The 27231-nt window shown below is 43.2% G+C and overlaps 1 protein-coding gene across 1 annotated transcript; it reads left to right on the top strand.

Moving 5' to 3' along the window:
- Positions 1-223: 223 nt before the first annotated feature.
- On the top strand, positions 224-25657 carry LOC127148649 (uncharacterized). The gene is made up of 8 exons (XM_051082844.1): positions 224-3618; positions 8590-8654; positions 9921-14322; positions 17798-17868; positions 20307-20867; positions 21396-21463; positions 24692-24922; positions 25160-25657. The coding sequence occupies exons 1-8, from the start codon at positions 1127-1129 to the stop codon at positions 25655-25657; spliced, it is 8388 nt and encodes a 2795-aa protein (XP_050938801.1). The 5' UTR covers positions 224-1126.
- Positions 25658-27231: the final 1574 nt, after the last annotated feature.

Genomic DNA, 27231 nt, shown 5'->3' on the forward strand with positions numbered 1-27231 from the left:
TGAAGTATGAGACTGTGTATGCCCTATGTTGCATATTGAGGATTTGACAGTATGATGCCTGAAATAAATGCTAGTATGATGCAAATGACGATATAGTTGTGCTATAGCCTGTTATGTGTGGCAAGATCTATTATGGTTACGACGAATGACGGGACAGAGAGTGTAGAAATGATTTATGTGACATGTTATATGCTGATGCCATGTGTATGTTTACTGCAATTAGGGTACCTGTTAGCTTGATTTCTGTTAGAGTCGTACCTGCATGGGTGTCCTTCGGGATCACCACCTATTGAGGACTGTGTGGTCCGACGGGACGCCAGTCTAGCATGATATAGACATGACTCGAGTGACTCGACGGGGTCCTCGCATCCCGACTGTCCTAGGTGTCCCCGGGCACCGAAGACCAGAGTTACGTTCCTACGGGAGCGCATGATTGCACGTGTTCGGGAACGTGCCAGAGATTGGGTACCAGTTATCAGGACTCTAACAGGAAGTTAACAGGCACCTAGTGGGACTAGTAGTGGGTCCCTTACTGAGTATTTTTATACTCATTCTCTCCATTTTATGTTTTCAGGTAGAGGACGGGGCAAGGGCAAGGGCAAGCTGGCGAGCGACCCGAAGTGAGACCGAGGAGGGCCATAGGGACTACCGCTTCCGCTTATTTCTTATTTCAGATTTTAGCATTTGAGTTTGAGTACTTTTTATTTTTCACTATCTTTTATGTAGATAGGGCCCGAGTAGGATTTCAGAACGTTTTTACATTTTTGCATGACTACCTTGTTTATGTTTTTATAAATGAATTTCTTGAACCGTATGCTTTTAATAAAATTTTTAGACTTAAACCACTTGTTCTATATTTAGTAATGACTTCGATTCAGCATAAGGAGTTGGGTCGTTACAGTTGGTATCAGAGCACAGTGTTTTAGGTTCTGTAGACTGACCTACGATGTAAGTCATTTTTGTTTGGTTTTACTTCACCCTATGGCTATACGGTCCTTCGGCACTCGCCAGGTATGTCTAAAGCCTTGCTAATGTTAAGATTACAATTTTGCCTGAATAGTCTAAGACCTAGATATAGGGTGTTAAGTTCTTGTGGTGAGAAGTTTGTTGGTGAATTTTAGGGAGAATGCCGCCACGTAGAGGTACACGCCGAGGAGGTGGTAGGGGAGGCAGAGGAGCCGGTCGTGGCCAGCCGGAGGCGCCACCTGTTGCACCGGCAGTCGACCCAAACGCACCGGTCACCCAGGCGGATCTCGCCGCAATGGAGCAGCGTTATCAGGACATGCTGCAAGCTGCTTTGGCGCCTTTCCTTGCCGCCCAGCAGAACCAGGCCGCCCCTGTTCAGGCCGAGGCCGCCCCTGCTCAGGCCCAGGCCGCCCCTGTTCAGGCTCAGGCCGTCGCTCCTCCAGCCCCTGAGGAAGCTCAACCAGTACCAGTTCAACTGTCGGCCGAGGCGAAACACTTACGGGATTTCAGGAAGTATAATCCCAAGACCTTTGACGGATCCATGGACAACCCCACAAAGGCCCAAATGTGGTTGACGTCCATAGAGACTATTTTCCGGTACATGAAGTGCCCAGAAGACCAGAAGGTGCAGTGTGCAGTCTTCTTCTTGGAGGACAGGGGCACCGCCTGGTGGGAGACCGCGGAGAGAATGCTAGGGGGCGATGTAAGCAAAATAACATGGGAGCAGTTCAAGGAGAACTTCTATGCTAAGTTTTTCTCCGCCAATGTGAAGCACGCCAAGCTGCAAGAGTTCCTAAACTTGGAGCAAGGCGACATGACGGTGGAGCAGTACGACGCCGAGTTCGATATGCTGTCCCGCTTTGCTCCCGATATGGTAAGAGATGAGGCTGCCAGGACGGAGAAATTTGTTAGAGGACTCAGGCTAGACCTTCAGGGCATTGTCAGAGCCCTCCGCCCAGCCACGCATGCTGATGCACTACGTATAGCACTGGATTTGAGCCTGCCTGAGAGAGCCGATGCGTCTAAGGCTGCCGGCAGAGGGTCAGCCTTGGGACAGAAGAGAAAGGTTGAGACGCAGCCTGACGTAGCACCGCAGCGAACACTGAGGTCAGGAGGTGTCTTCCAGAGACACCGACGGGAGCTTGCAGCAGCCGGGAGGACTCTGAGAGAGCTACCCGCTTGTACTACCTGCGGGAGAGTCCACGGAGGTCGTTGCTTGGCTGGAAGTGGAGTCTGCTTTAGGTGCAGACAGCCGGGGCACACTGCTGATATGTGTCCTCGGAAACCCTTTGAGACGACACCGCCCCAGCCTTCTGCGGCCCAGCAGGGGAGAGTTTTCGCCACTACCCGGCAGGAGGCCGAGCGAGCTGGCACTATGGTGACAGGTACGCTCCCAATTTTGGGGCACTATGCTTTTGTGCTATTTGACTCTGGGTCATCCCACTCGTTTATATCCTCCGTTTTCGTTCAGCATGTGGGTTTAGAGGTAGAGCCTTTGGGTAGTGTTTTGTCGGTTTCTACTCCATCTGGGGAGGTCCTGTTATCCAAAGAACAAATAAAGGCATGTCGGGTAGAGATAGCGAATCGTATGTTAGACGTGACCTTGCTAGTGTTAGACATGCAGGATTTTGATGTGATACTAGGCATGGATTGGCTATCAGCCAACCATGCAAATATAGACTGTTATGGCAAGGAAGTTGTCTTCAACCCTCCCTCCGAGGCTAGTTTCAAATTCAGGGGGGCAGGCATGGTATGTATACCCAAGGTCATCTCAGCCATGAAGGCTAGTAAACTACTCAGCCAGGGTACTTGGGGTATTTTGGCAAGCGTAGTGGATGTGAGAGAGCCGGAAGTTTCCCTATCTTCCGAACCAGTGGTAAGAGAGTACCCCGATGTTTTTCCAGACGAACTTCCAGGACTTCCGCCTCCCAGAGAAGTAGACTTCGCTATCGAGTTAGAGCCGGGCACTGCCCCAATCTCGAGGGCCCCTTACAGAATGGCTCCAGCCGAACTAAAGGAGTTGAAGGTCCAGTTACAGGAGTTGCTGGACAAAGGCTTCATCCGGCCCAGTGTGTCGCCTTGGGGAGCCCCAGTATTGTTCGTGAAGAAGAAGGATGGGTCAATGCGCCTTTGTATTGACTACCGAGAGCTGAACAAGGTGACAGTCAAAAACCGCTACCCCTTGCCCAGGATTGATGACCTGTTCGATCAGTTGCAGGGAGCCACCGTCTTCTCCAAGATCGACCTGCGATCAGGCTATCACCAGTTGAGGATTAGGGACGGTGACATCCCCAAGACGGCCTTTCGATCGAGGTACGGACATTACGAATTCGTTGTGATGTCTTTCGGCTTGACTAACGCTCCTGCAGTATTCATGGATCTGATGAACAGGGTGTTTAAGGAGTTTCTAGACTCGTTCGTCATAGTCTTCATTGACGACATCCTCATTTACTCAAAAACTGAGGCTGAGCACGAGGAGCACTTACACCAAGTTTTGGAGACCCTTCGAGCCAACAAGTTGTATGCCAAGTTCTCCAAGTGTGAATTCTGGTTAAGGAAGGTGACGTTTCTTGGCCACGTGGTTTCCAGTGAGGGAGTTTCAGTAGATCCCGCAAAGATTGAAGCGGTGACCAACTGGACCCGACCGTCCACGGTTAGTGAAATTCGAAGTTTTCTGGGCTTGGCAGGTTACTACAGGAGGTTCGTGGAAGACTTCTCACGTATAGCCAGCCCGTTGACCCAGTTGACCAAGAAGGGAACCCCTTTTGTCTGGAGCCCAGCTTGCGAGAGGAGCTTTCAGGAGCTCAAACAGAAGCTAGTGACTGCACCGGTCCTGACAGTGCCCGATGGTTCGGGAAACTTTGTAATCTATAGTGACGCCTCCAAGAAGGGACTAGGTTGTGTCCTGATGCAGCAGGGTAAGGTAGTTGCTTATGCCTCCCGCCAGTTGAAGATCCATGAGCAGAACTACCCTACCCATGACTTGGAGTTGGCAGCTGTAGTCTTTGCACTGAAGATATGGAGGCACTATCTGTACGGTGAGAAGATTCAGATTTACACCGATCATAAGAGCCTGAAGTACTTCTTCACCCAGAAGGAGTTGAACATGAGGCAGAGGAGGTGGCTTGAGTTGGTGAAAGACTACGACTGCGAGATCCTATACCACCCAGGTAAAGCGAATGTAGTGGCTGATGCGCTAAGTAGGAAAGTTGCACATTCAGCAGCGCTAATCACCAAGCAGACCCCCTTACTCAGGGACTTTGAGAGGGCAGAGATTGCAGTCTCAGTAGGTGAGGTTACCGCACAGTTGGCTCAGTTGACAGTTCAGCCAACCTTGAGGCAAAAGATCATTGCTGCTCAGCTGAATGATCCTTATTTGGCAGAGAAGCGTCGCGTGGTAGAGACAGAGCAAGGTGAAGGCTTCTCCATATCCTCTGACGATGGCCTTATGTTTGAAGGACGCCTGTGTGTGCCGGAAGACAGCGCAGTTAAGACGGAGCTTTTGACTGAGGCTCACAGTTCCCCGTTTACCATGCACCCTGGGAGTACGAAGATGTACCAGGACTTAAGGAGTGTCTATTGGTGGAGGGGCATGAAGAGGGATGTGGCAGACTTTGTCAGTAGATGCTTGGTGTGCCAGCAGGTGAAGGCACCTAGGCAGCATCCAGCAGGGTTGTTGCAACCCTTGAGTGTGCCAGGGTGGAAGTGGGAGAGTGTGTCGATGGATTTTATTACGGGACTGCCCAAGACCCTAAGGGGCTACACGGTGATCTGGGTCGTGGTCGACAGACTCACGAAGTCGGCCCATTTCGTGCCAGGGAAATCCACTTACACTGCCAGTAAGTGGGGGCAGCTATATATGACAGAGATTGTGAGACTACATGGAGTACCCGTATCCATCATTTCAGACAGAGACGCCCGTTTCACATCGAAGTTCTGGAAAGGACTTCAAATTGCATTAGGTACAAGGTTGGACTTCAGCACGGCATTCCACCCTCAGACTGATGGTCAGACAGAGAGATTGAACCAGACTTTAGAAGACATGCTGCGAGCCTGCGTACTAGAGTTTTCAGGAAGTTGGGACTCCCATCTGCATCTGATGGAGTTTGCCTATAACAACAGCTACCAGGCTACTATCGGTATGGCACCGTTCGAGGCTCTGTATGGCAAGTGCTGTAGATCCCCTGTCTGCTGGGGCGAGGTTGGAGAGCAGAGGATGCTAGGCCCCGAATTAGTGCAGACGACCAACGCAGCCATACAGAAGATCCGAGCTCGTATGCTGACAGCCCAGAGCAGACAGAAGAGTTACGCTGATGTACGACGTAAGGACCTCGAGTTTGAAGTGGGAGATATGGTCTTTCTGAAGGTTGCACCCATGAAGGGTGTTCTGAGGTTCGCGAAGAAGGGGAAGCTGAGCCCACGCTTCGTAGGGCCGTTCGAGATATTGGAGCGGATTGGCCCCGTGGCTTACCGCTTGGCGCTACCCCCATCGTTTGCTGCAGTGCACGACGTATTCCATATCTCCATGCTGAGGAAATATGTCGCAGACCCAACACATGTGGTGGACTTCGAGCCACTGCAGGTTAGCGAGAATCTGAGCTACGAGGAGCAGCCTGTCGAGGTCCTGGCAAGGGAGGTCAAGAAGCTTCGCAGTCGAGAAATTCCACTGGTCAAAATCCTTTGGCAAAACCATGGAGTGGAAGAGGCAACGTGGGAGAAAGAAGAGGACATTAGAGCCCAGCACCCCGAGCTGTTCGAGGATTAGAACTTTCGAGGACGAAAGTTTTTTTTTAGGAGGGAAGATTGTAACGCCCAACATTTTTCGGTTTCCTTTGTTATTTTGGACCACTAATAATATTAATACTAAGTGTAGTTAATATTATCCTTATTAAACTAAAGTTGTTTCCTTTTTTATAAACTATTGAAGTTAGGGGTAAATTAGTAAATCAATGGAGTGGCAAATTAATTAATTGCCTTGGAAAGGGTCAAGGGTGGAGAGAGAGGAAAAGGGGGCTATTAAATTCTTTTTTATTTTGGGATTTCTTTTAAAAAAGAGGCATTGGGAGACGTGAGACTCCTCATCTCCCCAAAGAAGAAAAGAAAAAAAAAAGGGAAACCCTAGCCGCCGCCACCCTCCGCGCCGCCGCACGTCGCCGCCGCACGCCGCCGCCGCACGCCGCACGCCGCCGCCGCACGCCGCACGCCGCCAGCTTCGACAAGCGCCGAGCCGATCCACCGCGCGTCTGCAAGCCGAAGGGAAGCCGAGCCATCCTCCGCGCGTCTGCAGCCGAGTCCGCAGCCGCCAGCCGAGCCGGAACCCGCCGCGCCGCTTCGACCTAAGGGGGGACCGCCGACGCCGCGCCGCTCCGATCAGGAGAGTAGCTGAGCCGCGCCGCGTCGCTTCGATCAAGCCGATCCGCCGAAGCTCGCAGCGCCGCGTCGATCCGAGGAGTTCCGTCAGCCGCGCCACCCGATCGAGCCGAAGGGAGCCGCTTCGCTCCGCGCCCAGCCGTCTCCCGCAGCCGCCGCTCAAAGCCGATCCGCCGCGCTTCACTCCAGCCGACGAACGAACCCGGAGCCGCTCCACCGTCCGCGCGCCCGAAGCCGAAACTGAAGCCGCGCCGCGTCCAGCCCTCCCCGCGTGTGAACCGCGTCCGCGTGGGAAGCCGCGCCGCGCGTTCCGCGTAGCCGAGCCGCATCTCCTCCCTGTTGCAAGCCGAGCCGCCCGCGTAGCTTCCTGTACCGAGCCGAGCCGCGTCTGCCCAAGCCGAGCCGGTCCTGTCTTCTTCCAGCCGAGCCGCCAGGACTAATTTGGCTCCATCCACCTAAATTTTGGTAATCTAATTAATTATTGTGGTTTTTCCGGTAAGACTCCATGCTCGGACGTTAGTTAAATTAATTTGGGTCTAAATTAAATTATTTTTCCTCAAGGGACGTCTTGGACCAAGAAATTGCTGCAGCGCGGGATTTCTTCAGTAGGGGCTCGAGCACTGCAACCTCTCTAGGGTAAGTTATTTCAATTGAGTCTTGAACCGTTAGTCGTTGGCGACCTATTTACGAATTTTGACTTATGAAACAGTTAGGACTTCGTCGCTTGGAAAGCGTACTGCCTCGCGGTTAGGACTCGACAAGTAGATCTCCAGGTAAGAGATTCTACTACTAGTTTCATGTTTGAAGTATGAGACTGTGTATGCCCTATGTTGCATATTGAGGATTTGACAGTATGATGCCTGAAATAAATGCTAGTATGATGCAAATGACGATATAGTTGTGCTATAGCCTGTTATGTGTGGCAAGATCTATTATGGTTACGACGAATGACGGGACGGAGAGTGTAGAAATGATTTATGTGACATGTTATATGCTGATGCCATGTGTATGTTTACTGCAATTAGGGTACCTGTTAGCTTGATTTCTGTTAGAGTCGTACCTGCATGGGTGTCCTTCGGGATCACCACCTATTGAGGACTGTGTGGTCCGACGGGACGCCAGTCTAGCATGATATAGACATGACTCGAGTGACTCGACGGGGTCCTCGCATCCCGACTGTCCTAGGTGTCCCCGGGCACCGAAGACCAGAGTTACGTTCCTACGGGAGCGCATGATTGCACGTGTTCGGGAACGTGCCAGAGATTGGGTACCAGTTATCAGGACTCTAACAGGAATGTAACACCCCAATGATCTCATGTCGTTCATTTTTTTAAATTCAATTATTTATTTTTATTTTATTCATCTATTTGTTTATAATTAAATAATGAAACTTATGTCATCAAGATGTGAATTTTTCCCCTTTTAAAATATTAAGCAAATTTCAACTTTAATTATACTTGGTAATTAAAGATTTAATTGGTATTTGGAAGTTGAGGGAAAGGAGGAATTTGGGGGAAATATTGGTAAATTAGAGAGAGAAGAGTGAAATTTGGAATTTATTAAAGAAGAGAAAAAGAGGGGAATTTATTTTATAAAAGGAAAAGGAAAGGAAAAGAAAAGGAAAAGAAAAGGAAAAGAAAAAGGAAAAAAGAAAAAGAGAAAGAAGAAGAAGAAGCCGAGAAACCCTAGCCACGCCGCCGCCGCCGAGTCGACGCACATCGTCCCAGCCGCGTCGGAGATCAGGTCAAGTCGAGCCGTCGCACGCCAGCCGTCGCCCGAAGCCGCGTTACACCCGTGCCTGCGCCGCGCCGCATCGATCCGAGGGAGAGCAGCTGAAGCCGCGTCGCCGAGCCGCCCAGTCCCATCGTGCGCAACCGCCAACCACTGCGTGAAGCCGCGCACTGCCAAGTCACCGACCCGCAGCAGTCGACGGCGTCAGCCGCGCGCCTCCAGCCGTGAAGCAGAACCCGCGTTTCGGCTGATCTGCGCCCGCGCCGCCCGCCGAACCCGAACTCCGCGCGCGCGCCTACTCCAAGCCGAGCCGCGCCTCCCTGCTGACGTGAGCCGAGCCGCTCGCGCAAGCCCCTTTCGCCAGGACTGAGCCGAGCCGATTCTGTCCTTCTTCCAGCCGAGCCGCCAAGACAATTTTGGCTCCTTCCACCTAGTTTTTGGTAAATTTCCAAATTCCCTAGCCTGCCCAGTAATTAAATGAGTTAATTTGGAAATTTAATTAATTTAATTACTTTCCTCAAGAAGCAACTTGGACCAACTGCAGCTTAGGACTTCCTCAGTAGGAACTCATCTAGCAACATCTCGAGGTAAGAGATTTCTACTACTAGACCCATGAACAAATTGTAAGATTTCGCATACTGTGAGATATGCATACTGATGATTGACCGTATGGTGTATTGAACTGTTGACTGTATGACGATGTTATGATATTAATGCTCAGTAGTATGTGGCCGTATGTTGTGTTGAACTGCTGACTGTAGGAGGACGTTGTGATACGAATGCTCGGTAGCATATGACCGAAATGTTTGGAATTGTTCTGACGATGTAGAGACTGTTGAGGAAGGGAAGGGAGCTAGTGTTCACTATTTCGTCATAGTTGTATGATGATGAGATGTATATGTATGTTAAGACTAGGGTCCCTGTTAGCAACCCAGTAGAGTCGTACCTGCATGGGTGTCCTTCGGGATCACCACCTATTTAGGACTGTGTGGTCCGACGGGACGCCAGTCTAGCATGGATATAGATATGACCGAGTGACTCGACGGGGTCCTCGCATCCCGGTTGTCTTAGTGTTACCCCCGGGTTCACTACAGACCAGCATGTCCTAGGTGCTCCCTCGGAACACCGAAGACCAGATTTTCGTTCCTACGGGAGCGCATGTTGCACGTGTTCGGGAACGTGCCAGAGATTGGGTACCAGTTTTCAGGACTCGATAGGGAAGCCAACAGGCACCTAGTGGGACTAGTAGTGGGTCCCTTACTGAGTATTTTTATACTCATTCTCTTCATTTTATGTTTTCAGGTAGAGGACGAGGTAAGGGCAAAGGCAAGCTGGCGAGCGACGTGAAGTGACCGTGGCGAGCCATAGGGGTTTTCCTGCTTCCGCACATGTTTTACTTTACAGTTAAATTCATGTTTCGGCTTTCTGCATGTTTACTTTGGTTATTTTTGTAGATAGGGCCCGCTTAGGGATTTTAAACTTAACTCGTATTTCTACATGTTACCTTAACTATCTTTCATAAATACATTTGCTAGATTTCTTTGCATTTATTTACACCAGATTTTATGACTTAAACACTGATCCTAGATTCAGTAACCACTTCGATTCAGCATAAAGAGTCGGGTCGTTACAGTTGGTATCAGAGCCCAGTGTTTTAGGTCCTGTAGACTGACTTATGATGTAAGTCATTTTGTTTTGATTTTTACCTCACCCTATGGCTATACGGTCCTTCGTCACTCGCCAGGTATGCCTAAAGCTTTACAAATATTAAGATTATAATGTTGCCTGATTAGATTAGACTTAGAGTGAGAATATTGAGCTCTAGTGGTGAAAAATTTGTTGGTGAATTTTAGGAAGAATGCCGCCACGTAGAGGTGCACGCCGAGGAGGTGGCAGGGGAGGCAGAGGAGCCGGTCGTGGCCAACCGGCGGAGCAACCTGCCGCGCCGCCAGTCAACCCCGACGTACCAGTCAACCCTAATGCACCGGTCACTCAGGCGGATCTCGCCGCAATGGAGCAGCGTTACCAGGCCATGCTGCAAGCTGCTCTAGCGCCGTTCCTCGCTGCTCAGCAGAACCAGGCCGCCCCTGTTCAGGACCAGCCTGTAGTCCCTCCAGCCCCTGTTCAGGACCAGCCCGTCATCCCTCCAGCCCCGGTGGAAGCTCAGCCGGTGCCAGTACAACTGTCAGCTGAGGCCAAGCACTTGAGGGATTTTAGGAAGTACAACCCGAAGACTTTCGACGGATCCTTGGACAACCCCTTTAGAGCCCAGCTGTGGTTGACATCCATAGAGACGATCTTCAGGTACATGAAGTGCCCAGAAGACCAGAAGGTGCAGTGTGCAGCTTTCTGTTTGGAGGATAGGGGGACTGCCTGGTGGGAGACTGCTGAGAGGGCGCTGGGAGGAGATGCCAGCAAGATCACATGGGAGCAATTCAGGGAGAGCTTTTATGCTAAGTTCTTCTCTGCCAACGTGAAGCACGCCAAGCTCCAAGAATTCCTAAACTTGGAGCAAGGCAAACTGAGCGTGGAACAGTATGATGCCGAGTTCGACCTGTTGTCCCGTTTTGCCCCTGATGTGGTAAGGGATGAGGCCGCCAGGACTGAGAGATTTGTTAATGGCCTCAGGTTAGACCTCCAGGGTTTTGTACGAGCTCTTCGGCCAACCACTCATGCGGATGCTCTACGCATAGCACTGGATCTGAGCCTGCATGAGAGAGCTGGTCAATCTAAGGTTGTCGGCACAGGGTCAGCCTCGGGACAGAAGAGGAAGGCGGAGGCGCAGCCCGACGTAATACCACAGCGGACTCCGAGGTCAGGAGGTGTCTTCCAGAGACACCGTCGGGAGCTGGCAGCAGCTGGGAGAACTTTGAGAGAGCTACCCACTTGTACTACCTGTGGGAAGGTCCATGGAGGACAATGTTTAGCTGGGAGTGGAGTCTGCTTCAGGTGCAGGCAGCCGGGGCACACTGCTGATGCGTGTCCTCGGAAACCCTTAGAGACGACGCCACGTCAGCCTTCTGCTCCCCAGCAGGGGAGAGTCTTTGCCACGAACCGGCAGGAGGCCGAGCGAGCTAGTACGGTGGTGACAGGTACGCTCCCAATCTTGGGGCATTATGCTTTGGTACTATTTGACTCGGGGTCATCGCATTCATTTATATCCTCTATTTTTGTCAAGCATGCGGGTTTAGAAGTAGAACCGTTGGGTAGTGCCTTGTCTGTCTCTACTCCTTCTGGAGAGGCCCTTTTGTCTAAGGAAAAAATAAGGGCATGTTGGGTAGAAATAGCAAACCATACCTTGGATGTAACCTTACTGGTGCTAGATATGCAAGATTTCGATGTAATTTTAGGCATGGATTGGTTGTCCACTAACCATGCAACCATAGACTGTTTCAATAAGGAAGTAGTCTTTAACCCTCCTTCAGGGGATAAGTTTAAATTTAGAGGAGCAGGCATGGTAGGTATACCCAAGGTCATCTCAGCAATGAAGGCGAGTAAGCTACTTAGCCAGGGTACTTGGGGTATCTTGGCAAGCGTAGTAGATGTGGCAGAACCAGAAGTTTCCCTATCTTCCGAACCAGTAGTAAGGGAGTACCCTGACGTTTTCCCCGACGAACTCCCAGGACTTCCGCCTCCTAGGGAGGTAGACTTCGCCATCGAGTTAGAGCCCGGCACCGCCCCTATCTCTAGAGCTCCTTACAGAATGGCCCCAGCCGAATTAAAGGAGTTGAAAGTCCAGTTACAGGAGCTGTTGGACAAGGGCTTTATCCGGCCCAGTGTATCACCGTGGGGAGCCCCAGTGTTGTTCGTGAAGAAGAAGGATGGGTCGATGCGCCTTTGCATTGACTACCGAGAGTTGAACAAGGTGACAGTTAAAAACCGCTACCCCTTACCCAGGATTGAGGACTTGTTTGACCAGTTACAGGGGGCCACCGTCTTTTCCAAGATCGACCTGCGATCAGGCTATCACCAGTTGAGGATTAGGGACGGTGATATTCCCAAGACGGCCTTTCGTTCGAGGTACGGACACTACGAATTCATAGTGATGTCCTTTGGTTTAACTAATGCCCCTGCAGTGTTCATGGACTTGATGAACAGGGTGTTTAAGGACTTTCTAGACCAATTCGTCATAGTCTTCATTGACGATATCTTGATCTATTCCAAGACTGAGGCCGAACACGAAGAGCACTTGCACCAAGTCTTGGAGACCCTTCGAGCTCATAAGCTATACGCCAAGTTCTCCAAGTGTGAGTTCTGGTTAAAGAAGGTGACATTTTTAGGGCACGTGGTTTCCAGTGAGGGAGTCTCGGTGGACCCAGCTAAGGTCGAAGCGGTGACCAACTGGCCTCGACCGTCTACAGTCAGTGAGATTCGCAGTTTTCTGGGTCTGGCAGGATACTACAGGAGGTTTGTAGAAGACTTCTCACGCATAGCCAGCCCATTGACCCAGTTGACCAGGAAGGGAACCCCTTTTGTCTGGAGCCCAGCATGTGAGAGTAGTTTCCAAGAGCTTAAGCAGAAGCTAGTGACGGCACCAGTCCTGACAGTGCCTGATGGGTCGGGAAGTTTTGTGATCTATAGTGATGCCTCTAAGAAAGGACTGGGATGTGTCCTGATGCAGCAAGGTAAGGTAGTTGCGTATGCCTCACGCCAGTTGAAGAATCATGAGCAGAACTACCCTACCCACGACTTGGAGTTGGCAGCTGTAGTCTTTGCACTGAAGATATGGAGGCACTATCTGTACGGTGAGAAGATTCAGATTTACACCGACCACAAGAGCCTGAAGTATTTCTTCACTCAGAAGGAGTTGAACATGAGGCAGAGGAGGTGGCTCGAGTTGGTGAAAGACTACGACTGCGAGATCCTGTACCATCCAGGTAAAGCAAATGTAGTGGCTGACGCGCTGAGTAGGAAGGTTGCACATTCAGCAGCGCTAATCACGAAGCAGACCCCCTTACTCAGGGATTTGGAGAGAGCCGAGATTGCAGTCTCAGTAGGTGAGGTTGCCGCACAGTTGGCTCAGTTGACAGTTCAGCCAACCTTGAGGCAAAAGATCATTGCTGCTCAGCTGAGTGATCCTTACTTGGCAGAGAAACGTCGTATGGTAGAGACGGGGCAAGGTGAAGAGTTCTCTATATCCTCTGATGATGGCCTTATGTTTGAGGGGCGCCTGTGTGTGCCGGAAGACAGCGCAGTTAAGACAGAGCTTTTGACTGAGGCTCACAGTTCCCCGTTTACCATGCACCCTGGGAGTACGAAGATGTACCAGGACTTAAGGAGTGTCTATTGGTGGAGGGGCATGAAGAGGGATGTAGCAGAGTTCGTCAGTAGGTGCTTGGTGTGCCAGCAGGTGAAGGCACCTAGGCAGCATCCAGCAGGGTTGTTGCAACCCTTGAGTGTGCCAGGGTGGAAGTGGGAGAGTGTGTCGATGGACTTTATCACGGGACTGCCCAAGACCTTGAAGGGCTACACGGTGATCTGGGTTGTGGTCGACAGACTCACGAAGACAGCCCACTTCGTGCCAGGGAAATCCACGTACACTGCCAGCAAGTGGGGGCAGTTATACATGACGGAAATAGTAAGACTGCACGGAGTACCAGTATCCATCGTTTCAGACAGGGATGCCCGTTTCACTTCGAAATTTTGGCAAGGGCTCCAACTTGCATTAGGTACGAGGCTGGACTTCAGCACGGCATTCCACCCTCAGACTGATGGTCAGACAGAGAGACTGAACCAGATTTTGGAGGATATGCTGCGGGCCTGTGTGCTAGAGTTTTCAGGAAGTTGGGACTCCCACCTGCATCTAATGGAGTTCGCCTATAATAACAGTTACCAGGCTACCATTGGTATGGCTCCGTTTGAGGGTCTGTATGGCAAGTGCTGTAGATCCCCTGTCTGCTGGGGCGAGGTTGGAGAGCAGAGGATGCTAGGCCCCGAGTTAGTGCAGACTACCAATGCAGCCATACAGAAGATCCGAGCTCGTATGCTGACCGCACAGAGCAGACAGAAGAGTTACGCTGATGTACGACGTAAGGACCTCGAGTTTGAAGTGGGAGATATGGTCTTTTTGAAGGTAGCACCGATGAAGGGCGTTCTGAGGTTCGAGAAGAAGGGGAAGTTGAGTCCACGTTTCGTGGGGCCATTTGAGATACTGGAACGGATTGGCCCTGTGGCTTATCGTTTGGCCTTGCCCCCATCCCTCTCAGCAGTGCATGACGTATTCCATGTCTCCATGTTGAGGAGGTATGTCGCAGACCCGACGCACGTCGTGGACTTCGAGCCCCTACAGGTCAGTGAGAACTTGAGCTATGAGGAGCAGCCTGTCGAGATCTTGGCAAGAGAGATCAAGAAGCTTCGTAGTCGAGATATTCCACTAGTCAAAGTCCTTTGGCAGAACCATGGAGTTGAAGAGGCCACGTGGGAGAGAGAAGAGGACATGAAGACCCAGTACCCAGAGCTGTTCGAGGAGTAGAGCTTTCGAGGACGAAAGCTTTCTAAGGGGGGAAGTATGTAACACCCCAATGATCTCATGTCGTTCATTTTTTTAAATTCAATTATTTATTTTTATTTTATTCATCTATTTGTTTATAATTAAATAATGAAACTTATGTCATCAAGATGTGAATTTTTCCCCTTTTAAAATATTAAGCAAATTTCAACTTTAATTATACTTGGTAATTAAAGATTTAATTGGTATTTGGAAGTTGAGGGAAAGGAGGAATTTGGGGGAAATATTGGTAAATTAGAGAGAGAAGAGTGAAATTTGGAATTTATTAAAGAAGAGAAAAAGAGGGGAATTTATTTTATAAAAGGAAAAGGAAAGGAAAAGAAAAGGAAAAGAAAAGGAAAAGAAAAAGGAAAAAAGAAAAAGAGAAAGAAGAAGAAGAAGCCGAGAAACCCTAGCCACGCCGCCGCCGCCGAGTCGACGCACATCGTCCCAGCCGCGTCGGAGATCAGGTCAAGTCGAGCCGTCGCACGCCAGCCGTCGCCCGAAGCCGCGTTACACCCGTGCCTGCGCCGCGCCGCATCGATCCGAGGGAGAGCAGCTGAAGCCGCGTCGCCGAGCCGCCCAGTCCCATCGTGCGCAACCGCCAACCACTGCGTGAAGCCGCGCACTGCCAAGTCACCGACCCGCAGCAGTCGACGGCGTCAGCCGCGCGCCTCCAGCCGTGAAGCAGAACCCGCGTTTCGGCTGATCTGCGCCCGCGCCGCCCGCCGAACCCGAACTCCGCGCGCGCGCCTACTCCAAGCCGAGCCGCGCCTCCCTGCTGACGTGAGCCGAGCCGCTCGCGCAAGCCCCTTTCGCCAGGACTGAGCCGAGCCGATTCTGTCCTTCTTCCAGCCGAGCCGCCAAGACAATTTTGGCTCCTTCCACCTAGTTTTTGGTAAATTTCCAAATTCCCTAGCCTGCCCAGTAATTAAATGAGTTAATTTGGAAATTTAATTAATTTAATTACTTTCCTCAAGAAGCAACTTGGACCAACTGCAGCTTAGGACTTCCTCAGTAGGAACTCATCTAGCAACATCTCGAGGTAAGAGATTTCTACTACTAGACCCATGAACAAATTGTAAGATTTCGCATACTGTGAGATATGCATACTGATGATTGACCGTATGGTGTATTGAACTGTTGACTGTATGACGATGTTATGATATTAATGCTCAGTAGTATGTGGCCGTATGTTGTGTTGAACTGCTGACTGTAGGAGGACGTTGTGATACGAATGCTCGGTAGCATATGACCGAAATGTTTGGAATTGTTCTGACGATGTAGAGACTGTTGAGGAAGGGAAGGGAGCTAGTGTTCACTATTTCGTCATAGTTGTATGATGATGAGATGTATATGTATGTTAAGACTAGGGTCCCTGTTAGCAACCCAGTAGAGTCGTACCTGCATGGGTGTCCTTCGGGATCACCACCTATTTAGGACTGTGTGGTCCGACGGGACGCCAGTCTAGCATGGATATAGATATGACCGAGTGACTCGACGGGGTCCTCGCATCCCGGTTGTCTTAGTGTTACCCCCGGGTTCACTACAGACCAGCATGTCCTAGGTGCTCCCTCGGAACACCGAAGACCAGATTTTCGTTCCTACGGGAGCGCATGTTGCACGTGTTCGGGAACGTGCCAGAGATTGGGTACCAGTTTTCAGGACTCGATAGGGAAGCCAACAGGCACCTAGTGGGACTAGTAGTGGGTCCCTTACTGAGTATTTTTATACTCATTCTCTTCATTTTATGTTTTCAGGTAGAGGACGAGGTAAGGGCAAAGGCAAGCTGGCGAGCGACGTGAAGTGACCGTGGCGAGCCATAGGGGTTTTCCTGCTTCCGCACATGTTTTACTTTACAGTTAAATTCATGTTTCGGCTTTCTGCATGTTTACTTTGGTTATTTTTGTAGATAGGGCCCGCTTAGGGATTTTAAACTTAACTCGTATTTCTACATGTTACCTTAACTATCTTTCATAAATACATTTGCTAGATTTCTTTGCATTTATTTACACCAGATTTTATGACTTAAACACTGATCCTAGATTCAGTAACCACTTCGATTCAGCATAAAGAGTCGGGTCGTTACAAGGAAGTTAACAGGCACCTAGTGGGACTAGTAGTGGGTCCCTTACTGAGTATTTTTATACTCATTCTCTCCATTTTATGTTTTCAGGTAGAGGACGGGGCAAGGGCAAGGGCAAGCTGGCGAGCGACCCGAAGTGAGACCGAGGAGGGCCATAGGGACTACCGCTTCCGCTTATTTCTTATTTCAGATTTTAGCATTTGAGTTTGAGTACTTTTTATTTTTCACTATCTTTTATGTAGATAGGGCCCGAGTAGGATTTCAGAACGTTTTTACATTTTTGCATGACTACCTTGTTTATGTTTTTATAAATGAATTTCTTGAACCGTATGCTTTTAATAAAATTTTTAGACTTAAACCACTTGTTCTATATTTAGTAATGACTTCGATTCAGCATAAGGAGTTGGGTCGTTACATTGATGATCTGATTCGTTTGTGGTATCCAATAGAATTTAAGTTCGTGTTCAAAAGTATTAACATAAAATAAAATAAAATAAAATAAAATAAAATAAAATAAAGTAATGAGAGTGGGGACGTATTGACTAAGGACTACAACACCGCCAACTTCTTAGCCTCAATATTATCTTCTTCTTCTATTTTCTCTTTCTTTTCTTTCTTCTTTTTCTTCCTCTTTCAAAGGGAAAATGGTATTCACAGATTCTCTCAAATTCACCTCCTTTCTTTTAACTTTATTTTCAACGAACCAATTTGGATTCTTACGCGTAATCTCATTTCAAAATTATAAATCTATTTCTTTCCCATACTCCATTTTATCAAACAAATTTACTCATATTTACTACCTAAAGGTAAAAGACAATGATATGCCTAAAATTTAAAGGTTTAAATTATTAATATAATTATATATTTTGTTTAGGAAATATTTTTAAATAGAGTATAATGAATCAAACATATTTACAAAATATAGTAAAATTTTAAATTTTGTCAATGATAAACATTGGTAGATATTGATAGATTTCTATAAAATACATTGATGGTCTTTCATAAATAAAATTTAAAATGTAAAATTTATTATATTTTATAAATATTTGGTAGTTTTCTTGATTTTAATTATATTCATACAATTATTAAAGTTTTTTAAAAAAATTCCTAATTTAGTGTTGCATAGTTATGTAGGTTATGTTGAATGTTGTTTTTAGATTTGTTAATTTAGAAAAAGAAAGAGTAACGAACGGGAGGCGTGAAGGGTGGGACCCAGATTCATGTAAAGGTTAGTTATTAGTTAAATAAAATAGAAAAACAAAAAGGTCATATTTTGACCTCCGCGTGTGTGGGGGTGCGTGTGGTTTTAGACTTTTAGTTAGGAAGGGGAAGATGAAGTGGTGCTAATGTGGCAGTCTGGTGGGGCCCTCCAAGTTGGATGCTTTACATTTTTGTTCCTAACATCCTCTCTAACATCTCCCTCACCTCAACTATTTTTTCTTTTATTATTATTCCACTTTTATACCCACCTTTTATTTAAAATATAGTAAATAAGAAAAATATTTAGATATATGCTCTTGTTTTGGAAATATTTATTATAATATTATGATTTTTAATAGGTTGGGTCTTCACCTCTATTTAAAAAAAAAAACAAACAAAGGTCTTGAAGGCCAGACCTACAATATTCAAAGGGAAAAGGACATCGTGTAAAATACCAAAAATATTCCGTTAATAATGCGTTTAATATATTTGGTAACGCGATTTGGCACACGATCGTTTAATTACTTAGGTACACGATCGTTTAGATTTGTCTACACGATCGTTTAGATTTGTCTACACGATTTTTTAGATTTGGTTACCCCAAATCTAAACCATTTTTTTTTCTTTCAAAATTTGGTATATAATCATTTAGATTTGGCTACACGATCGTTTAGATTTAGATTTGGGGTTCCAAATCTAAAAAAAAAAATTCAAACTTTGATATAAGATCGTTTAGATTTGGATACACGATCGTTTACATTTGGCTACACGATCGTTTACATTTGGGGTTCCAAATCTATTTTTTTTCAAAATGTGGTATACGATCATTTAAATTTTCCTACACGATCGTTTAGATTTGCTTACACGATTACCAAATTTAAACAATTCTTTTTTTCAAAATTTGATATAAACGATTTTTTGTTCATATTCTTTATACACGATATTTTAATTTTGGTTACTCTAATGTCTAACCAATTCTTTCAAGATTCTTTATACACTATCTGCGTAAAAAAGAAAAGAAGAAAGCCGATTTAGGATTTCAATTCTAATTTTTTTTCAAAATTTGGTATACGATCGTTTAAATTTGGCTACCCCAAATCTAAAAGATTTTTTTTTTTTGAAAATTTAGTATAAACGATTTTTTTCCATATTTAAAAATAAAAAAATAAAAACAAAACGACTAGACCTACGTCGAAAAAAAAAGAATCAGAATCTCACGCTTGCTTCTTCCGGGCACCTCTGCCTTCTTCTGCTTGCGTAAATGGTCTTTCACGGCCATTCCATAAAAAATACTACCCGTGATCATTTTTCTTTCTTTAAATCTCCTTCCAATTTTCTTCTTCCACACATATTTTCTCATCTCTTTCCAATCTTCTTCTTTCCCATATATTTTCTTTTCTTTCTTCCAATGAATTAGCCACTACTTATCTTCTTTTTCTTTCCAACGAAGAACGAGATCTCCCTCATCGATGACAGAGTATGTTTTTCTTTAATTTTATTATCGTTATTATTTTAATTATTGTTAGATTTTGTTAAAGGGAATGGTTATAGATTTATGTTTAATTAATTTTTGTTAGTTTAGTTGTTAAATAATTAAAGATAATTTTGTTATTATTGTTTTAATTGTTGTTCGATTTGTTAAATCTAACTAGTAGATTTATATTTAATTAATTAAGCATAATTTTGTTAAATTTTATTAGTTTCATTAAACATAATTTTGTTAGATTTTGTTGTTAAATAATTAAAGATAATTTTGTTATTATTATTTCAATTGTTGTTAGATTTTGTTAAATTAAAAAGGTTTAGATTTATATTTAATTAATTAAGCTTTGTTAAATTTTATTAGTTATGTTAAACATTAAATTTGGTTAGTTTTGTGGTTAAATATTTAAAGATAATTTTTGTTATAATTGTTTCAATTTTTGTTAGATTTTGTTAAATTTAAGGGATTTTGATTTATGTTTAATTATTAAGCATAATTTTGTAAAACATAATTTTATTAGATTTTATTGTTAAATAATCAAAGATAATATATTGTTGGTTTTTTTCTTTTCTTAGAAAATGGCGGACAAAATTTTGGGATTTATGTTGTTTATGAATGGTAATATGATTGATAGTATTCAACCAACTTGTGGAGGCTTTACCATAAGTGTAAATAGTGGAATTGTCTTTGAACAATTTATTGAAATCGTAGGATCATCAATTGGTATAGATATACGCAGAAGTGATATAGAAATTATATATAGACATCCAAATCTAACTCCCTCAGGACTAATAAGGTTATGTCATTCCCTATATCAAATGAACAAACAATGAAAACTATGGTTTTGATTACAATGCCAATCCCGAACATGGTGCATCTATATGTCAATGTGAGTAGAGTGGGTTTGGATATAAATTTGAATTCAGAACCATTTAGTCAGCTCGAAGATCGAACTTAGGTTATTGTCCCTAACTCTGAACTAGTTGCATCGTCGGTATATGACGATGAAGAAATGGTGGATAATAATAAATACATGGACTTTCGAACAGAAATAGATGATGAGTTTGAAGAGTTTGACTTTGATGGTCGTGAACATGAATTACCATCAAATACACTCACTCAGATAGATATGGATGTAATAGATAGTATTTGTGAACACGATCCAATTGTAGCCCTTGTGGTTGTTGACAATTCAGAACTGTATAAGGGAATGATATGTCAAGATAAATTCAGAACTGTATATGACAATTCAGAACATGAATTACCATCAAATACACCCAACCAGATAGATATGGATGTAATAGATAGTATTCGTGAACACGACCCGATTGTAGCCCCTGTGGTTGTTGACAATTCAGAACTGTATAAGGGAATGATATGTCAAGATAAAGAAACACTTCAACATATGGTAAAATATTTTGCCATTAAGAATCATGCACCATATGAGGTAGTGGAATCAACACCAACTATCTGGGCAATTCGATGTAAGAAGTGGGCAGAAGGGTGCACGTGGAGGCTTCGTGCATCCAAGAAAAAAGCACATGGTATGTTCGAGATTACTAAATTACCTGAGCAACACACGTGTTTTTATTCCGAACTCAGTTAGAGTCATGTACAATTAGATTCTTCAATGATGACCCGAGAGTTTTGTGATGCTATAAAAGAAAAACCATCAATCAACATCGCACAACTACAGTCCGACATGAAAACAAAATTTGGATATCATGTTCCTTATCACAGAGCATGGGATGGTAAAAGAAAAGCGGTGGCAAAAGTGTTCGGTGACTAGGACGGATCATATAAACTTTTGCCCAAGTGGCTGTATAGGGTTAAACACACTAATTCTGAAGCATGCGTGGAATGGAGAGTGCGTGACACAAACATTGAAGGGCATGTTGTTCTCACTTCTGTATTTTGGGCATTTGGTCCTTGGCTAGAAGTCTTCAGTCAATGTCGGCCGATTGTTTAGATAGATGACACTCACTTATATGGTAAATATCGAGGCAAGTTGCTGATAGCCACATCTGTCGACTCAAATGGACATCTTCTCCCACTTGCGTTTGCCATTGTAGATGAGGAGTCTGCAGATTCCTGGGGGTGGTTTTTGCAGCACCTCAAAAAAGTTGTATTCCATGATGAGGTATGTTTAGTTTTAGATCGACATGCTGGCATTATATCGCTGTAAACAATCCAAGAAACTGATGGACAGAACCTCAATGTCACCATAGGTTCTGTTTTCGTCATATTGTCAACAACTTCAATAAAAAGTTTAAGTTTAATACATTGAAAAATTATGTATATCGTGTCGTATGTCAATTCCAAATTCAAAAATTTAATAAAGCAATTGAAGACATCAGAAAAATTAACAGCAACTGTTTGAACTTTTTTTACGACATTGATATTGAGCAATGGACTCAAGCACATGACGGCGGATTTAGGTATGGATGGATGACGAAAAATCTATCAGAGTGCATGAATGGAGTCCTAAATGCTCTTGCTCAAGCAACATTCTGTAAATGTGTCAATTATTTTAAGAAAAGAAGAGAAGAAATCACATGCAATCAGTTTTGAATAAGTCTACGGTACTAAGTGAAGTCACTTTGCAGGTACGCCCTTGATAAAATCTTGAAATGGGCTGCAAAATCTAGTAAACATGAGGTGCAATCATATGATCGACATGAAGGCGTGTTTCATGTGAAAACCGGACGCCATAGCCTTAATGTGAAAGGAGAAAATATTCAAATATTAAGGTTGAATGCTTCAGAACAATACTGTTCATGTAACAAATGGCAAGCTTTTGGCATACCATGTTCGCATTTTATGACGGTTTGTTCGCGATTTAACATGAGCTACGAAGATTTCATTGAGGACTACTACAAACTTTCAACGTATGTTTCATGTTACTCTCCTCAGTTTCAGCCAGTACCACATAAAGATTACTAGATCACACTTGTTATGCCTGTCTTACATCCTGACCCATCATTGTTGAGAAAACCTGATCGACCGAAGAGTTCACGATATCATAATGAGATGGATTGGAGGAAACCGAGTTTTCAAGTACAATATAGATTTTGTGGTCAACGAGGTCACAATTGAAGGAAATGTCCTTTGCTATAGAGACGAGCACCTGATAATTAAGAAATTGTGTACTTAATTTTTTTTTTGTGTACCAACTAGTTTAATAAACTTATTTTATATAATCCATTATGTAGCATTTTTTGTTGTACCTACTTGTTTACATTTTAATTAATATTTTCTGTATAGATTATGACTTTAAACCGAGGACCGATTGATTCTACTATTCTGTATGATCAATCTTTTCATCGATCTTCAATTGTGTGGGACGATAGATCGGTAGGTGAGTTGGGTTGTATACGTAGTGAGGCAGTAGTCTAACGCAATATCCCACTTCACCGTAACATATTGCCTCTGCTCCAAGTATTTGGATTTTATGGGCGACTAGATGGGGTTTCATCCAGTTAGATTGGCAACTTATTACTGCACTCCTTGAGAGATGGAGACCGGAGACGCATACGTTTCATATGCCCACTGGAGAGTGCACTATCACCTTACAGGACGTAGAAGTGTTGTTAGGGATACCTGTCGATGGAGAACTTGTTATCAGTCAAGTGCATGAAGACTGGATAAATTTATGTCAGATGTTACTTGGTGTGGTCCTACCGGCTAATAAAATAAAAGGATCAAGATTAAATCTCACGTGGTTGGCGTCACAATTTCCAGGACTTGATCACGATGCAGAAGAGGAAATCGTGATCATATATGCAAGAGCATACATTTTACAATTGATGGGTGAAAGTCTATTTTCTAATAAATCAGGTAGTTTTGTGCATCTGATGTTCCTGCCATTATTGGGTGATTTACATGAGGCGGGTCGATGTTCGTGGGGTGGAGCGTGCTTGGCATGGTTGTATAGACAACTATGCAAAGCATCGAAGCGAGATGTTCGTGACATTGCTGGTATGTTAATACTTCTTCAAATATGGGCTTGGGAACGATTTCCCACAATAGCTCCACAGCTTACACATGCAAATGATCATCTAATACCTGGACGAGCACTTGGTTCACGATATGCTATCTTATTTTAATTTATATCAAACAATAGTTTAATACTAAATGAGTGATATAATTAAATCAAAGGGAAACTTACACAAATGTAACAAAACACCAAATCTAAGCGATCGTATACCAAATGTAAACGATCGTATAGTTAAATCTAAGCCATCGTATACCAAAATTGAAAAAAAAAATCGTTTAGATTTGGAACCCCAAATCTAAACGATTGTGTAGCCAAATCTAAACAATCGTGTAGCCAAATCTAAACGATCGTATATCAAAATTAAAAAATAAATCGTTTAGATTTTGGATTCCAAATCTAAACGATCGTGTAGCCAAATCTAAATGATCATGTAGCAAAATCTAAACGATCGTGTAGCCAAATCTAAACGATCGTATACCAAATTTTGAAAAAAAAACCGTTTAGATTTGGAACCCCAAATCTAGACGACCGTGTAGCCAAATCTAAACAATCGTATACCAAATTTTGAAAAAAAAATCGTTTAGATTTGGAACCTCAAATCTAAACGATCGTGTAGCCAAATCTAAACGAACGTGTAGCCAAATCTAAATGATCATGTAGCCAAATCTAAATTATCGTGTAGCCAAATCTAAATGATCGTATACCAAATTTTGAAAAAAAATGGTTTATATTTATGGTAGCCAAATCTAAACGATCATATACCAAATTTTGAAAAAAATCGTTTATATTTGGAACCCCAAATCTAAACGATCATGTAGCCAAATCTAAATGATCATGTAGTCAAATCTAAACGATTGTATACCAAATTTTGAAAAAAAATCGTTCAGATTTGGAATTCCAAATCTAAACGATCGTGTAGCCAAATCTAAACGATCTTCTAGCCAAATTTAAACGATCGTATACCAAATTTTGAAAAAAAATGGTTTTGATTTGGGGTAGCCAAATCTAAACGATCGTGTAGCCAAAACCAAACGATCGTGTAGCCAAATCTAAACGATCATGTAGCCAAATCTAAATGATCGTGTAACCTAATTAATTAAACGATCAGAATTGTTCTATACAGTGTAAGTACTTTGCCGCTTTTTTATATTTTTGAAAGACCCCTAAATCAAAATCTAAAATTTACTTTATTAATACAGTTGGAGAGACCAATTTTGTATAACTAGATCGGCTACTCATGTAGTTAGTCAGTATAGGTACATGTTCGACCTTCTTCAGCATGATCAGGAATGTCGATACTGAAATTTTAATTTCTTTATTCATTAATAAACATATATTTATTTATTTTTAATGTAATGTGTGATGTTTCAGAATATTTGGGAGCCTTACAAAGATGTGATTGATAATTTGCCAAATTTTTGTAAGAACGATCAAGATATATGGCGGACCATCAGTCCTCTCATATGTTTCCATATTGGTGAGTGGCATCATCCCGATTGGGTGCTTAGACAGTTCGGCCTTAAACAAAATATCCCATCAGTATGCAATACTGAGCCAGTTCTACATAACATTGACTTGAGAGTTACAGATTGGTCTGACAGGGTTGCACATTTAGTAGTGCGATGGCGATCTCGTAAAAGATTTATGACAATAGGAGTTCGATTCAGCAATTTGATATGGATGTGACTCAATAATACATCCATTGGTATAATAATATTACGAGACTGTACATCACTCGACCAGGAGCAGCCGTGGTCATTTGGTACATATTTAAATATTGTATAATTAATTAAATTATTTATTCAATTAAATATTTCTAATTTTTTTTACAATTTATAGAGATCAAACAACACAAGACTTCGTTATATAGCAGATGATCCACAACAAGTCCTTGATATATGTAATAATAATGAGAGGTACATGGAGGAGATACATAATACGTACGATCTACCTATTGTACCTCCACCAATTCATAGGGGACGTGTTCGAGTGGAAGAAGCTGAACTCAATGAAGTTTACCATAATGTGGAAGAAGTGTCTCCTACGACACAAAGACAGAGCCAAACTGGTTATGGTAGTCCGATGGCGATGATGCCAACATTTGGAGTAGGATATTGTGATTCTGAGGTCGGTACAGGACATTATGATGCAGGGGTCGGTCCATCGTCTTCATACATGGATGTCAGTCCGTCAACTTCTTACATGCATGGACACGGACGTGGCTATGAGGAACATAACGAATATCTGTATCATGAAGTATTTGCAGATGTATCAGATCGACAAGAGTACCAACAAGAACCAGAGAACCAAGAGGACCGTGAACAACATAGAGTTTAGAGTCGACGTCGACAACCAGTTCGAAATCGACGACGTCCGAGTTGTGAAACACATTGATTTTCTTTTATCAATCAAATAATTAAATGTAATTTGGTTATTAAAAATTATTTTAATTTACATTTAATTTTTTAATTACATGTCATTATTAAAAACGGTTCATATAATTTTTTAATTATTTAGAAATATTCATACAAATTTTAATATTGAAGAACAATAAAAAAATTTAAATTTGTTTGACAAAACTATTAAAATGAATACAAAGGGAGACAAGAAATTTAAATTAAAAAAAGTATTAGCAATGAGGAGAGAGAGAATGTCTTAGGTTCAACACAAGACATTGGAGAGAGACTAAAGCTACCACATTCTTCTAAATATTTTTAAAACTACAATATAGCAATAATTATTTTCCAAAACTATAATATTTATTCAAATTTCCCCTTTTATACTCACTATTTCATACCTCTGTTTTTTAGTTTTCTATTACTCACTTTTTTACTTTTTTTTTTCTTTTTCTTTTTCTTTTCTTTTTTCTTTTAATAGTTTTGTGTTTGTATTTTGATATATGTATTATCATTTCATTTAATAATACTACTATTTCACCACATGCATTGCCTCTGTCTTTAATAATTTTAAATAATTTGAGTCAATTTGTTTAATATAATTACTTGTTCATAGATGTAAAAAAAAAAAAAAAAACAATATCTTCATGTATTCGAATGGATGCACACAAAAAATAAATCCAAAAAAACTATTGTTTACTTTAAATTCATTAGAAATCCAAAAAAGTTATTATCATCCTATTAAATTCATTAGAAATCCATTTCCATTATATCAACATTTTCAAGGTTTATTTTCTATGTTATATTCTTCATGGTATACTAACATTCCATAATAAACTATAAAAATTTTAAAGTATGTATTGTATAAAATATCTATAAAGTTTGTATTTATTTTTTATTTTCAATTTAACTTTTTTTTGATTTAGTTCTTTAGTTTTAAATACTTTTCAATCTAATATCTCATTTACTTACGTGACATATTATTTAGTACATGAATAAGAATCTTACCATTTTTTTATTCTCGGTGTAAAAATAGTAACAAAAGAAGAAAAACCCTACCATTACTTATAATAGAAGACTCAAATAAGAAAAAACTAAAAGAAATATATTATTTTAAAAGTATATGTGAGTTTATATTTTTTTTCCTTTGTTCAAATTTTATCTGTAACGATCCAAATTTTTCATAACCAAGTTGGAAGAATTACTGATCTAATTATCTTAACTTTCTAAAAGCAATAGTGGAAGAATGAACCAAGTAGTTCCTATATGGCCAATTATGGTTCATTTTTCTTGTCTCTCGTTAGCTTGTCTTTCCTTTTACCTTTGCCTTAAAAGATAAACATGAAAAAGGTGAGTATCAATAGTATAACTAGTAAGAGACCTACTACTTGTAACGACCCAACTTTCCGGACTAAGCTAAGGTCACTACTCAGTGCTAAGACTCGACCACAAAACACAAAATTCATAACGGACCGGGTACGATTCATTAAAAACGTTAGAAATATTACAAAAAAC

Source organism: Cucumis melo, chromosome 3 (genome assembly GCF_025177605.1).
Source record: "Cucumis melo cultivar AY chromosome 3, USDA_Cmelo_AY_1.0, whole genome shotgun sequence".
Lineage (NCBI taxonomy): Eukaryota > Viridiplantae > Streptophyta > Magnoliopsida > Cucurbitales > Cucurbitaceae > Cucumis > Cucumis melo.